This window comes from Camellia sinensis, unplaced genomic scaffold, assembly GCF_055761805.1.
Source record: "Camellia sinensis isolate YWXY unplaced genomic scaffold, ASM5576180v1 Unanchor12, whole genome shotgun sequence".
NCBI classification, from domain to species: domain Eukaryota; kingdom Viridiplantae; phylum Streptophyta; class Magnoliopsida; order Ericales; family Theaceae; genus Camellia; species Camellia sinensis.
The window spans coordinates 7,518,806-7,533,893 of record NW_028128998.1 but is presented as its reverse complement, the minus strand read 5'-3'; the positions used below and the strand labels follow the sequence as shown (position 1 = coordinate 7,533,893).

General features: G+C 33.8%; 1 protein-coding gene across 3 annotated transcripts; it reads left to right on the top strand.

Annotated features, from left to right (window-relative positions):
• Positions 1-3,955: 3,955 nt before the first annotated feature.
• Positions 3,956-11,260, top strand: LOC114259923 (uncharacterized). 3 transcript variants are annotated; one of them, XM_028199941.2, is made up of 7 exons: positions 3,956-4,173; positions 5,794-5,937; positions 7,657-7,724; positions 7,855-7,905; positions 8,026-8,085; positions 8,511-8,960; positions 10,809-11,260. In XM_028199941.2, exons 1-7 carry the CDS (start codon positions 4,050-4,052, stop codon positions 10,845-10,847), a joined length of 936 nt encoding a protein of 311 aa, XP_028055742.2. In that variant the 5' UTR covers positions 3,956-4,049; the 3' UTR covers positions 10,848-11,260. The 3 variants fall into 3 exon arrangements, with proteins under 3 accessions (XP_028055742.2, XP_082767852.1, XP_028055743.2); XM_082911726.1 differs by lacking the exon at positions 10,809-11,260 and adding an exon at positions 10,143-10,490; XM_028199942.2 differs by lacking the exon at positions 10,809-11,260 and adding an exon at positions 10,059-10,490.
• The last annotated feature ends 3,828 nt before the right edge of the window (positions 11,261-15,088 follow it).

Below are 15,088 nucleotides of genomic sequence, written 5' to 3'. Positions count from 1 at the left end.
CACCAGTCTGGGAAAGGTCGACATCTTGCCTGTTGCACTCTTTGCTTTTCTGTCTGAAGGATCGACACCTCTGCTGAAAGGGTCAACCCCTGCGAGTTTTTTTTTTTCCAGATTTCAGTCCGGTTTAGGCGCTACTTTTTTAGGGATTTTGACTTGATCTTTTGGGTTTACTTTGGGAGTTCATTTTACTTTGACCAAGCATTATAAATAGGTCCCTCACTCAACCTTTTCTTTACTTTTCTTCTCTTTTTCCCTCTCCAAACTGTGAGTTAGTCTCTCCCTCTCTAAAATCACTTTTGCTTAAAGATCTTTAGATCTACTCACTTGGAAGCATCTCCTTGCCTTGCTCCTTTGAGATTAAGTGTAGAGCTTGTCAAGAGCTTCGTTTTGATCGGGGCAAGTTGTTGTTTCGTCGCCGTCGACTTTTGGGCTTTTTTCCCGTCTCTCTCTTCTAAGCTTGACATAGGGATCTTTTCTGCACTTTCATATATATTTAGCTTAGTTATTTGTATCTTGTGTAACAATGAGGTGATTTGGGAGTTTTTAAGGCAAACCTAGGGTTTGGGCATAAAATGGAATGAGGGGTTTTTGGGTGAAGGTGAAATAAATGCTTGAGGGGTTTGAAAATGATGTTGTATTGTGTATGATTTGATGATTTTGGCACTTGGCTAATATTTGGGAAAAATTGAGGATTTGCCTTAATTGAATCAAATTATTATTTTGTATAAATAATGGAAATTGACATTGAAAATGTGAAATTAAAAGGGTGTTGATATGAATGGTGGGATTGGTTTTGTGTTACTCCATTCTTTGGTAGTTTCGAATGAACTATCTGTTATGAGATTTTATATCTGTTTTGAAATAATTGTATTGGGTTATTGGTGGAGGATAGCTATCATTGTTGTAGAAATTGCATGTGAATTAGGTGAATTAAAACTAATCACTTGTACTTGTCATTGAATATGACTATATTTATATACATTGTATATATATGGTTATTTGGGAGTGGAAAGAGGATGTACTCCATTATTTGAGCTTGTGATTAAATACATTGCATATGTAAGAATGATTGTTTTGGAGAAGAAAGGGGATTGACTCTATTACAATTAAGTTAGCCGGAGTATCTGGGGTGAAAGTCCCGAAATTATACATGGGTGCCTAGCCCCGCAGACGAAATATTCGTAAAATGGCAATTGTAGTACTTGTATAGCCTATGTTTACATGGGTTCCGTTTGACGGCTGCCTGCGGACGAAATATTCGTGAAAGAATACATGGGTCTCGTTTGACGGTTGCCCGCAGACGAAATATCCGTGAAAGAAAAGTTTGAAGTGCTTACATGTTGATAATGTGGTTCTAGAACTAATAAGTTGTAATCTCATTTGGGTTATTGAAAAATGACGAAATTAGCTTATGTAATTAAATGAAATGAAAGGAAATGGCTTAATGATTGAGTTTGGAAATTGAAGACCATACAAAAATGTGGATGCCTTTATCTTTGACGTTGTATATGCATAGTGTACTTATACCTTTGCTAAATTCCATACACTGTGTTAGATTATTTGTACTGGGATGTGGCTCACCCTACTTGGGCATAACATTTTCAGGTAATGATGGCATGCTTCCACCAAGGTAATAGCGTCGGAGAAACTTTTGGAAGCAAAGGCTTCTTGTTTTGATTGTATATTTTTTGTAAAGCCAAGAGCTTAAGATGTAATGAGCAAAGCTCACTTTCGATCATAACCAAGATATGTCTTGGAAAGATAAAAGCCCATAAGGCATTTAATTTTCTGTTATTAATTTACATTATACGTTGTAGATTCAGAATGAACGTTTATGAATGTATAATGCATGTAATCCCTTTTATAATACGAATTCTGTTATGTGAAGGTGTACTGATTATGTTATATTCATTTCTCTTATGAGTTGGGTTATTTGTATTATTTTGAGGGCGTCACACCACTACATAAAACAATTCAAACCCGAGACATCACAGAGCGGCTTAGTAATTCTGCTCGGTAGGGGGATTATCTTGGCTAAGAAAAGTGTGGAATTAGGAAAATAGTAAGTAGATTGGGTCTACCTGGTTGTCCACCTGGACATCCTCCTGGACGTCCGGCCGGTTGACCGGAACAATTTTTTTTTCTTTAGCAATTGCAACTTGTTATTTTTAAAAAATAAATTATATTTGTTTTAGATATTTTTTTAATATAGAAATTATTTTTGTTAGATTTTTTATAAGAATAATTTAACAATCCTATCACTAACCATCTTCAACATTATATTATCAAAACAAACACAATTTCACCTAATCTCCTCACTAACAATTCACACATTAATAATTTCTTCACTAACTATCCCCTTACTGACAATCTCATCCAATTTAATTCGCCAAACAAACGTGGCCTTAATGTAAGGGCTCTGCTAACTACCAGACTTTGGTCAGACAAGTGGCCAGGTTGTTTTGATCCTTTATCGTTGGATCATCTTGCTGTGCGCGTCAAACAAAGTTGCCAATTGCTCCCTCCGTTCGATTAAGATCATCAGATGGTTGTGTCGTTTGGGTTAGCTGAACCTATGCCCCTATCTCTGACAATTGCGGTTCTCACTGTTGATTATGAATAGATCTAAGGGCATCCCTGCATTCTGCAGATTTTCTTCTAGAAGGCGATTTTACTTAGACTTTGGTTACGTAACACTGTCTTTTCGTCTTATGGACCTATCGATGATCTAAGCTTTTCTCTCGATTCGTTCTATTGGGCTAGGCTTGGACTTGGGCTTGAGTTTAGACTTTGGGCCAATGTTTTTACCTCTGGACTTTCGGTCAATGTTTTTATCCCTCCACACACACATACATATATATTGTATAAAACAATTATATGATAATTCAACTAACTCTCCACATATATATCATCTAAAATTATTATATGATAATCAAACTATAACATATTTATATTTAATTTTTTAATAAATTTTATATAATTTATATTTCTACATATTTTTATTTTCCAAATGAATATAAAAAGAAAATTAAGTAGTTAGAGTTATTTTTAATTTTATGTTACTAATTCTTCTTCTAATTTAAATATTACTTTTAATATCAAAATGAGTATTTATTTTATTATTTTATAATTTAATATATATCATACAAAATTATTATATGATAATTACACTTTTATAATACAATATAATTAAAATTATCAAAATATATAAATAATTTAACTAAAATTAATATATATATATATATATATATATATAAATATTTAAGTAACAATTTTATAGAACGATAGCGGCAAATATTATCAAAATAAATAATTAAAATCATACTTTAATTTGGATTTTAAATTTAAATTCAAACTATTATATAATACACATTATACCATTAAATATATTTTTTATAAAAATAATACGTGCATTATACGAATCATTTGCTAATTTTTTTTTATTTATCAAATGTCAAAAAAAAAAACTATCACTTTGCTTGGTTTAAGTTTTCTAAAAATATTTTTCAAAAAATTTTACTTTCTTATTTTTTGTATTTTTTTTGTTTTCATTGAATTTTTTAAATATTTTAAGCAATTTTTTTAATTTTTAGACACACCTAACATAAATATATTTTAAAAATATAATTTTTGTGAATTTTTTTAAAAAAGATTTACTAAATACCAAAAATTCAAAAAATACGAAAATTTAATACATTTTTCGTATTTATATATATATATATATTAATTTTTAAAAATATTTTTTCACAAATATTTTAATTTTTAAATACATCTAAATATATAAAAAAATATTTAAAATTTTAAAAATATCAACTAAAAATTAAAAAATCCAATTCTCAAAAAATTTAATTTAAAAAACTTAAATCAAACCACTACGTCCTTCATTTTGTTGATCACAAACGTCCCCAAAAAATTTAATTTAAAAAACTCAAATCAAACCCACTACGTCCTTCATTTTGTTGATCACAAACGTCCCCAACAAATGAATATGGACGAATTTATAATTCAATACGTTTTGAAAGAGAGAGAACGAGAGAGAGAGAGAGAGAATGGAAAGGAGAAACAATGGCATGTACAGGAACCAGTGTCTGACGATGCACCAACCATGGGCTTCACTGCTCGTTCATGGCATTAAGCGCATCGAAGGCAGGTCTTGGCCTGCCCCTATTAGAGGTTTGTAACAAACCCCAAAACCCACTCTTAAACCCCTTCTCTCTCAATTCTTCAAAAACCTAACCCTAACCCTAATTTTCACTTTGTTTTCTCTGCTATATTCAGTTGTTTTTTTGATGTTTAACCTGTTTGGTTGCTGAGAAGGAAAAACACTTCAAAACCCCTTTGTCTCTATTCTTCACAATCCTAATAATGATCACTTTGTTTAACCTGTTTGGTTTCTGTGAGAACTTTCGGAATTGAACTGCTTTTGTGTGCGTGTATATGTATATATGAGTTGGCTTGGTTCTAAATCATTCCATTAATAGCCGAAGTTACAATCATGCTCTGTCGCTCCTGCTATGATCTGGTGGCTTGTTGGGTTTTTTCATTGGTTTGATCTTTTGCCAAAATATTGTATTTTAACTAATTATTAATAAAATTACTGTAGTTTTTAAAATAATTTCGCAAATACGGATTTTTAATTGAAATATTGTTTTGTGCAACTTTGCCAGCATATGTTGAATCTGCTATTTCACTCTTAGTACTAAATTTAATTCTTGGATATGCTAGAATGGCTGAAGGAGAGGGGTTCAGTTTATGTATAAGTGTATGTATATGCTCAACCTTTTATTTCAACTTCACCATGCTAGTTAAGTTGTCGACATGAAGTTTGGCCGACTCAGCACAAAATCGTAACTTGAAATTGCGACTTGAAGTTGTGATTTCAAAAAGTGCTGCATTTTGGTAAATTATTTCAAAAGTACAAGATTTTTATAAATAGTTAACTAAAACACAATATTGAGGGTGAAGAAAATTTATTGAATCTGTTTAGTGGAAAGCAGGGATAATGTGCTATTCTTTGGTTGAAAGGTGTATAGCTATTAGTATTGGAAAGTTGGAATATATCCTTGACATCCTGAATTCCTAGTAGTGTATGGTTTTAACTAGTTCTTATGAATCTTAAAATATTTTAGCACAACTTTTGAAAACATCAATGTTGACACTCCAGTTTATTCAGTTGTGATTCTTGGGTTTTCTTATAAGCAGTTTTTTTGTTTTGTTTTTTCAATTTTTATTTTATAACTTGGAGGCTAGTTTCCTGACCAAAAGACAAGACCACTTTTAGTATCTTTTTAGGTTTCCAAATTGGGTAAAAAGATTTAATTTTCAACCTAACTTGGTTGCTGGGTCTATATCCACATTGATCATGGTGACAATAGGTGGGAATTTTGCTTTATACTGCGTAGTTGTTCTTGAGGAGAAACATTCCACTTACATTAGTCAGCAACACTCATTTGTTTCTAATTTTTGAGACCTAAAAGTGAGGGAAGTTACATTAAATTCGATAAATGTCAAGAAAACAAGCAGCTCTTTTATGTTCTATAAACATTTAATTTGATTAAAATCCTATATAAACACATGTATGATAGGTGAGCACGTAGATAGTGCTGGGTTAGTATCTGGATTGTGGAATTCATTAAATGGATTACTATATTGTAGTTATCAGACAGATACAACTTATATTGTCACTCAATTTAGTAAATCATTTAATTATTCAATTTGCACCTAAAAGCACATTACCCTCTTTTTCCTCTTATTGAAGTTATTTTTAAGTGTGGTAAATCTTGTATCTTGAAGGCCGTCTTTGGATCCATGCTGCTGGTAAGGTTCCAGACGATGCTACCATTAAAGCAATGGAGGACTTCTACAGAGAAATATATGCTGTGAATGGGATTACGGATCTGAAGTTTCCACAGCATTATCCGGTTTCAAGACTTCTTGGTATTCAGATTTTGGAATTTCTGCTATCACATGACTCTATGATTCTTGATATTTTCCTTTTTTGTTTTTTTTGTTTTTTTCTGTTACTTTTGTATTGTTTTTAATTTTAAAGGCTCACATTTAAAATAGTTCTTGATGCATAGTAAGGTTTGTTTTTCCATCTAAATTGATTTGCAAGAGACTATCTTTTGTTAGAGGTAGCCAGAGAAAACATCAAATTTGATATACTTTTTTGTCTCTATATTTTTATCTGTCTGTAATGAATAATTCAGGCAAACTACTTACACTTTCAGTTGGATTTGTTCATTTCATATGATTGAATTGCCAAATGATGTTGGTAGTTAGATGTTAGCATCTTTGTGGGAGTTTATGTAATAAGTAGACTTGGATGAGTTGAGTAGTGTAATTGCCTTACATTGGTAACCTCAAAACAATATGAATTGTAGATTGGCTTTGTGTCCGACTTGGTATCTCCATTTCAACAAAAGATGCTATAATAGTAGTTTCTAGTAGTTAGATGATAAATTAATATTTCCATTGATGTGAAATTTTTTTTAATGGGCAATAAAATTTCTGTTAATAGCTTAAAAGGGAAAATACGAGACTAGGTGGAGGACAAGATGTCCACCAAAAATGTAAAAATCAATCAAAAGTTTACAAATCACACACAACCCTCTAGCTCCTACTAATCAAAAAAGAAAGGAATCACACTTAGGCTGTGTTTGGTTCATGGATTTGGAGAGAGATTTGGAAAAGGAAAGAGAAAAGGTAGGTGAAATGTGAATAAAATACACATACGTTTCACATAGTTGCACACGCCTTTTTCTCTTTCTTTTCTTTTTTTTTTTTTTTCCAAATCCCTTCCCAAATCTATGAACCAAACACAACCATAAAAAAGAAGAGAATGAAGGTGAAAAGGAATATACTTAACAAATCTTATCACATTCCTTCTATATCCCCAAATTTATCTTTAAAAAATCTAATGTTCCTGTTTGATCAAATCTCCCAAATTATAGCAAAATTAACACAATCCCAAAGAACTTGAGCTTCCGCTTTGGATCCAAATCTCCTACAATCAATAAGAAGCACTTGTATAGAAGAGGGAGGAGCCACCACTCCACATCCACCATATAAAACAAATTACGCTACAATGATAAAGTCACAGGACAATGCATAAAAAGATGTCAATGCTTTCTTCATCCCTTCTATACTAAGTGCACCATTGAGGGAGCAAAAAAGTAATTAGGTCTCCTTATTTGAAACAAATCATTAGTATTGATCTTATTATGGGACGAAGACGAAGACCATAGACACACTCCTACTTTAATACACAAACATTCCAAATCACTTGAGTAGGATGAAACTATATCTTTGATCACCTTAGGACATCTTGATGCCTTTTAAACTGTTTTTATCAGCTTCCTCATCTGCCTTGACCACCTTTTTCACATGAAGAGAGATGTTGATGCAGAGCATACAATGAAGAACAAGGGCAATTGGGAACAAAGAAAATAGATCACATTGAGCATAAAAGGCTCTTTTGTCCAGTGAATCGTAAAAGTTTGAAAAGATCTTTATAGCTGTAATTTTTCTGATTATTTCTTTATTAGATTGTAAAATCAAGATATTTAAATGTTTTTTGTAGTAAAAATTATCTATGTATTTATAGATGTATCAGAAATATTCTTACAAACTTGAATGTTTTTGTCCATAATACAGGTTGCATTGAAGTGGTTGGTTGTCTTAGATGCGAGGAACTAGCATGTTGGAAAGAGGTGCCTGAAGGGGTGGGCAACCAAACATTTTTCCTTTTTGTTTTTCCGTTTCAATATGATGATTATTAAACAATTGCTATGATAAAGTTTACATTTACCTCAGGGCCATTTTGAGTTGATGTAGGCCATTTCTTCGTTACAGGTGAGGCTGGAAGGGCTGACAAATTTTTGCTGGCTCTGTGAAGAGCCACAAGTAGGTGGTTTTGTACTGTTGTGTACTCTTAGTTCTAAATTTCTTTACCAATAATTGTACATCAAATGCATACTGTTCTGCACATTGACCATGCTGATTGGATTATTTCCCTCAATGTAGAAATTGGTTGTCCCAATGGAGATGCGCGGATATCATGGTGTCTATAACTTGGAAAGAAAGGTATTTGTGGAGCTAAAAATTAGGTGTCTGTGTTTGTCCATATGCACATTCAAGTGATCACTTTTGTGCTCATTTATACTGTTGCTTGGTAGAATTTTAAGATCCACGATTTGGTATGAGTTTCAAACAAAACGATTTGATTTGTGCAATTGAATATTTAATTTAGTGAGTATTATGATTCAATTGTGTTTCACTACGATTCATCGCGATTCACAATGATTCAATTGATTCAGTTTTGTTTCCATAATGTTGAAACGACATCATTTTCACAAAATAAGAAAGATATCAACTAATTGTATTGATGATTTTATTTGTATATGCATATATAATTTTGTTTTATTAATCAAGTGAATATTACGATTCACAATTCACAATTTTAGCAAAATGATTCATGATTCGATTGACAATTTGACGACAATACACAGATATACGAGGCTGCTGTGGGAGGTCTTGTTCCAGTTGAAAGTCCACTACCTGTGAAGTTCCAACTTCCGAATCCACGTGATCCTTTTTCCTTGAAGCCTGGATCGATTTCTGTGTGCTTCCCAGATTCTAAAGCATCTGAAGTGGAGAAATCATCAAGTCTCAATGCAGCCATAGCTGGTGCATGTGCAGCAGCATCACAGTACTCAAAGAAGGGTCAGAATTTAGAAACCAATGCCTTCAAGAATCGACATGTAGTAGAGCATTTTACTAGACCACGTCAACTGAATAGCAACTCTTTGGTTGTGCATAAGATGGCTGCTGATGAGGTGGGCACTCTGGTATGTCATAACAATGAGCCCAACAGTCACTCCGAGCATGAAGGAACTAGCAATAGCCACAAACAGTTTTCTCATGCTAAACTAAGCCATCATCCTGGGCCTTCTTCTAAGGTTTGTAATCTTTTCTCTAGCGTTATAGTAAATTCTTATGATCTCTCCAAGAATTTCCTAACAGTCTGTTTGGATCAAGTGATTTGGTGAGAAATTATAAGAAATGAAAAAAAGAGAACTGTTTTCTCATGTGTGGTATATAAGTTTGGTGAGAAATGATGAGAAGTGGTGCAAAATGAAGAGAAAAAGAACCCTTATTTAATAGGTTTCATTTCTCGTCAAAAGTGGTGAGATTTGGTGAGAAACAAATTGATTGCTAGTGTATTTTTTATTTTTTTAAATTTTTTATTTTTTTATAATATTGAGATTGCCCATTAAAATACAAAGGAAGATTTTCGTTATCATTTGGTGGACTGGGGACGGATTTGTCAACCGAAAAAGGCAGGGGTTGGGGGTCTTGGTGACTTTCAACAGAGCTATGTTGGGTAAGTGGCTGTGGCGCTTTGCTTGGGAACCAAAGCAGCTATGGAGACGGGTGGTGGTTGGTAAGTATGGGTTGGTTAGGGGGGACTGGGGGTCAGGGGATGTGATTGGTTCCCATGGTTGTGGTTTATGGAAAGGTATTTGGTTGGAGAGGGTGGAGTTTTGGGACAGGGTGGGATTCCGGATGGGTTATGGGATGAGGGTGCGCTCCTGGAAGGATAGGTGGTGTGGCGAGGCTTTGCTGGAGGATCATTGTCCTTTGATTTTTGGCATTGTGGGGGATCAGGAAGCTATGGTGGCATCTTATTTGGGGGGTGGGGATGTGGTGGTTTGGGATATTCACTTGCGGCGGTCGATTCAAGATTGGGAGGTTGATCAATTGATGGAGTTATGGGGTATTTATATTGGTTGGGTTGGGTGTGACTGGGGTGGGGGAGAATGTCTTGGGGTGGAATGTTGTGGGGGCAAAGGGGCTCTGTTCTGTTTCGTTCTTTTACAGGGTTCTGGTGGGGGAGGTGGAGAGGGATTTTCCTTGGAAGAGCATTTGGGTGTCGGGGGTTCCTTCTAAGATTTCTTTCTTTATGTGGACGGTGGTCTTAGGTTAGAATCTTGCGATTGATAATTTGGTGCGGCATGGTTATATTTTAGTGAATCGGTCTTGCTTGTTTTGTGCAGATGCAGAGTTTGTGAATCATTTTTTTTGGCATTGTCCTGTGGCTAGTTGTTTGTGGGGACTTATTTGCTCTGGTTTAGCTGCAGAGGGTGATGGATATGTTGTGGAGCTAGTGTGGAGCTCGGGTCGGTCGCTGTCGGCAACTTTTGTGGTCATTATTGCCTCTTTGTTTGATGTGGCTAGTTTGGTTAGAGCATAATAGGCCAACTTTTCAAGAGGTTCATCATAATGTTCTTAGCTTGAGAATCATCTTCTTATAGTTTTGTATAGTTAGATGGAGAGGAAGTTTGATTCGGATTTGTTTGTTTTTTTAGATTTTTTAAATGATATCATTGATTAGGAGTTGGTAACTTTCCCTTTGGAGTTTTGTATTTTTTGCATCATCTTGATGCTCTTTTAATAAAGTCTATTTATTTATCCAAAAAAAAAAAAAAGAACTCTCACCTATATCCCTCTATTAAATACTTTGCCTCTTACTCATCCAAACATGATAATGAGAAAACACAATAATTTCTTTTCTTTTCTCACCACACAATCCAAACGGAGTGTAAGTGCAGTATTAGGAAATGTGCTTTTTTAAAAATTCCTTGAATAGGACATTAATCAGGGGGAAAAAAACATTCCTCCCCCCCCCCCCCCCCCCTTTCATGGGCCCATAATAACTTCATAGGTCTAACTCTAATTTTCAATTTCTGGAATTTGATATGCATTTTGAATTACGCAACTTACTGACTCTACCAATGAATATTCAGATATTTGCTGCGGCTGTGAAAGGGCTAAGGCCTGCATGAATTCTCTGTTGATTATTCTCTGAAGAACAAGAATTTAAGATGAAACAATAGTTTGGGTTTCACTGGGTTGCTTGTTTTTGTACATAGAGATAAAAGTGCAGCTCTTTCAAGCAGTTGGAGGACCATGTTGTATGTTTGCCTTCCTTTCTTTCCTCCAATGTGCTATAGAGCATTCATTCATTGGTGTCCCAGTTCTGGAGCTTGACATCAGCGAATTATATTTCTTTCATAAAATAACTGTAAACTACTTAGATTGTTTTGTTGTAGAAGGAATTATAATAAAGTGTTAAAAACTATTATGGTTTAGCTGCATTCATACTGGACAACTGAATTAATTTTCAGTGGTGTTACTCCTATGTGGGGTAGTTAGTTAAAATTAACCTAATATAAAAGCACCTAAAGCACTTACTGTAGTTCAGTGTCCTGATTTTCTGCTGTTTCTTTATTGCCCCTAAACTGCTTTGATCTTACCGTGCTTGCACCCCCATGAAGTTGCCTCTTAAGGTGTGATGGTTTTCCCATGTTTGCCCCAAATATTTACAAGTTGTGCAGCTGTAAAGGAGGCCATCTGGTTGTGTGTTAGCTATTGAATCTATTTGTTCACCGACTTCCTGTTTGGTGGATGACCAGTTGCAGCATATTGTGGTTTGTGAGTATAATGCTCCCTAAGAAGCTACCTCAAGTCGAAGGGTCCTGTCCAAGAAAAGGTTTGCTACTATTCAATGTTCACCCTTTTGTATGTTTATATTATATGCGTTCTTCATTGCTATGTCTATTTGTTTATGGTTGTGGATTTTGGATTTATACAGTATTTGTTTGATAGTATGACCATGAGAGAAAACTATACTGTTTGTGTTCTGCGTTCTGTTGGTATTTGGGAATGCGGAATGCCATCCTAGAAGAAACCAATCTTTTGTTTGCCCACTGTCTCCTTGGCATGATTGGTTCCCTGTTGGAACTGTTTCCCTTATGTGGAAACCATCACCTGTGTCTTGGGCAGGGTTGAGCAAGTCCTCCACTTGAAACTGAGAATGTATTTTAATCAGACACTGAAAAATCGTAATTACAGTTTTATAACAGGAGAGATTGCTAAACCTAGAATGGAGCTAGGATATGTTGATGTTGTAGATGATTATGTTTGCAACAAAATAACGGTTTCAAATAAAAATTATGCATGGTGCAGAAGGCTCGCACGGTGCTCCAATTTTTTATTCAACAAGAAATATGATCGGGTTGATATTTGTCATTCATAGATTTGATTTTGTTATCCATCCTAGGAGTCTCTGAAGAAAACTAGGAGTAGGAGGTTGTAGGGGAAAGTGAATTATTTTTCATGTCGATAATTATGGTGGTTCTGCCATGGTTGAGAATGATGATGTAATAAATTGTCTCTGTGACTCCAGTGATTTGTGTAGCCCTTTTTTATGGATAGTTTATGACTTTCATGGATGAACAATATTTTTTAGTGGATAATTTTTATGGTTTAATTAGTTAGAATATTCATTACTCTGAAGAGGAAAATGCTACAATCCAGCAGTGTCTTTGAAAATATTTAATCACTATGGTGGTATTTGTTATTTTTTTGACCTTTCATGGTTATACAAGAAAGTAAAGGGCTCACTAACAAAAAGTAACCTTTTTTAGCATTTACCAAGCTGATCAGGGCTTTTTTTTTTCTTTTGTTTTTGTGAAATAACTTTATCCTAAGAAGCTGCTAAAACAAAATCCTTTCCAAATCGGCCCTATGACACGGGCAAACTGAACACATTTCAATCAAACAAATTCGAGATTCACTACAAAAAAATTAGAGTTTTAAAGACTAAAATTTTGGGATAAAATTATTTTTTAGAGACTAAATAATTTTGTTATAAAAAGTGTCGTCATCATATTTTTAGCAATAAAAATTAGACATTAGTGATGAATTATTATTCTTTTGGGATTAAACTTTTTGTGTTAAAACATAAATCATTTTGAAATAATATTATTTTGTCCGTAGAAGTTTATTTATTACGGACATTTTCAAAATTTTGTTGTTAAAAGTCTTGTTTTTGATTTTTCAGGATGATTTTTTAGCACCTATCTTTATGACGATGGCAATTGGTTCTTAAATGTCTTTTGTAACAAAAGTTTTACTTTTAGAGATTAAAATATTTTGGTCCTTAAAACTCTTATATGTTGTAGTGATTAATGATCGTAAAAACAAGTGTAAAGCTCTTATCATGCAAATCTTAATTTAAGTGTTTTTTTTTTAATTTTTTTATAATAATAATCTTTTCTGTTTCTGATAGTGTATATTGTACCGACAATGAAATGGCACAAAACAATCACTATAGTGTTTAAGGGTTGCTATTTGCTTTGCGAGCAAATAAATTGAACTTCAAGTAGGCAATCAATATATTTAGGTTCATGTATGGACAATAGTTTACGACTCCTTCCCTCTTTGTATGTGTAAATATTTATTTGTATATATGTAAACTGTTCTTTTTTATACAATGCTTCTCTTTTCTTTTCTTTTCTTTTCTTTTTTCCCTAACTAGTCCAGATGCAAAGTGATTGATTGGGAATGGTAGGAATTGGTATTGTCCAACTGGGGCTTGACACTGTAACCTAATATGCCTCTTTTTCGCTTTGTCAAAACTCCAGTAAGGATTCTTCTAACCTTTACGGTCCGGGGCACTGAATACAACTTTTTAAAAATTTTTGCGCTTCACATTTTTGCTGTCTGGTATAACTGTCATTTTTATTTCCAGTATTATCTTATAGGTTAAGCCTGATATAGCCTGCTGGAAAAATAATAATTTTTTTGGTGATTTCAATGCAATATTAAAGTGGGTGCCAATTCTCAATTGAGATGGAGTAAAGTGAGTTTAGATTCTTTGTAGTGAGATCTTTACACCACAAAAACAATAATAAAAAATCATTAAGATTTGAATAAGAAATTGACTCATTAAGTTGATTTCATGAAAGAGATGTTGAAAAAAATGGCTGCAGAATTATATACATTACACATGTTTATAAAATGGGTGTAACTCTTCTATAATGATGATGGATTAAAGCCATCAAATGGGAGTTCTGCAAAATTAAGTCTTGCCATCAATTGAGAGTTTTGCAAAATTAAATCTCTTGCATTTGTTGCAAGAGCTTTTTCCTCTCTCCTTCCATGTATATAAAAGGAGACCCTCTCCTTCATTCATCAACACAAGAAATTTTTGCTATTTTTGTGTTCAGAATTTTTCCTCTAAGTTTTATATTCTTCCTAGTGAGAGAGTGCTGCCTTAGTTTTGTTCGCCGAGGCTATGCAGTTGGTGCTTTTGTTGTAGCTGGTTCAACTGTCATATTCTGAGAGACAGACGTCGAACAACCTCCAGCATCCAACCGGTGAGGTAGCAAATGTGTTATAAGGAAACTATCTAGTGCATGCTTTGATTTGCCTTTTGTTGCTATTTTATTTTTATGTATTTTTCTTTTTCTATTTGTAATTTCTAGCATGATGTTGTAGTCTATAATTGCAAATATAAAATATGAATTTATTTGTTCTATGTGATCCCACAATTTATACAACATAGCCTTCATGTTTAATTTATGTATTACATTTCCGTTAATCCTAGCCAGATCATTTAAGCACACAATGTCAAAAATAATGTCCTACAAATTTTAAAAATCGTTTCCTTTATGAGGGATATTGTGTGTGGTCTGAAGAGTGTTCCACTCCATGATCATTTAAAGCACACAATGTCCAAATAATGGTTGACATGTTATTTTACAAATTCACGACCCTTATTATGTATTGTGTGTAGCTTGGTGAGCATTTCACTATGTGATCATTAATGCATACAATGCTAGAATAATGACTGACATAACATATTCAAAAATCAAGACCCTTCTACGGTCTTGTGTGTAGTCTCATGAGTGTTTTGCTCTGTGATTATTAAGCACACAATGCCCAAATTATGGTTGAAAGGAAGTCTTTCCCCACTTCTTTATTTTCAGACAGATTAATTTGAAGTTTGTTCAAGCTCATGCTTTTCAAGCCATTGATCACACTCATTTTCTTCAATCTTCTTTGTTTGAGGATTTGAAGAAATTCATTAATGCTGTGTTTGGTTTGAGGATTCAGGGAGGGATTTGAAAAAGAGAAGAGAAAAGATGTGTGAAACTATGTGAAAATAGACATGTTTTATTCACATTTCACCAACCTTTTTCATTTTCCTTTCCAAATCCCTTTCCAAATCTCCCAACCA

Excerpts from the sequence above, each read along its gene's own strand:
- LOC114259923 (XM_028199941.2), top strand. The coding sequence starts at position 4,050 with ATGGAAAGGAGAAACAATGGCATGTACAGGAACCAGTGTCTGACGATG. Across the intron at positions 4,174-5,793 it reads TTGGCCTGCCCCTATTAGAG|GCCGTCTTTGGATCCATGCT; the intron begins GTTTGTAACAAA and ends TGTATCTTGAAG. Across the intron at positions 5,938-7,656 it reads TCCGGTTTCAAGACTTCTTG|GTTGCATTGAAGTGGTTGGT; the intron begins GTATTCAGATTT and ends TCCATAATACAG.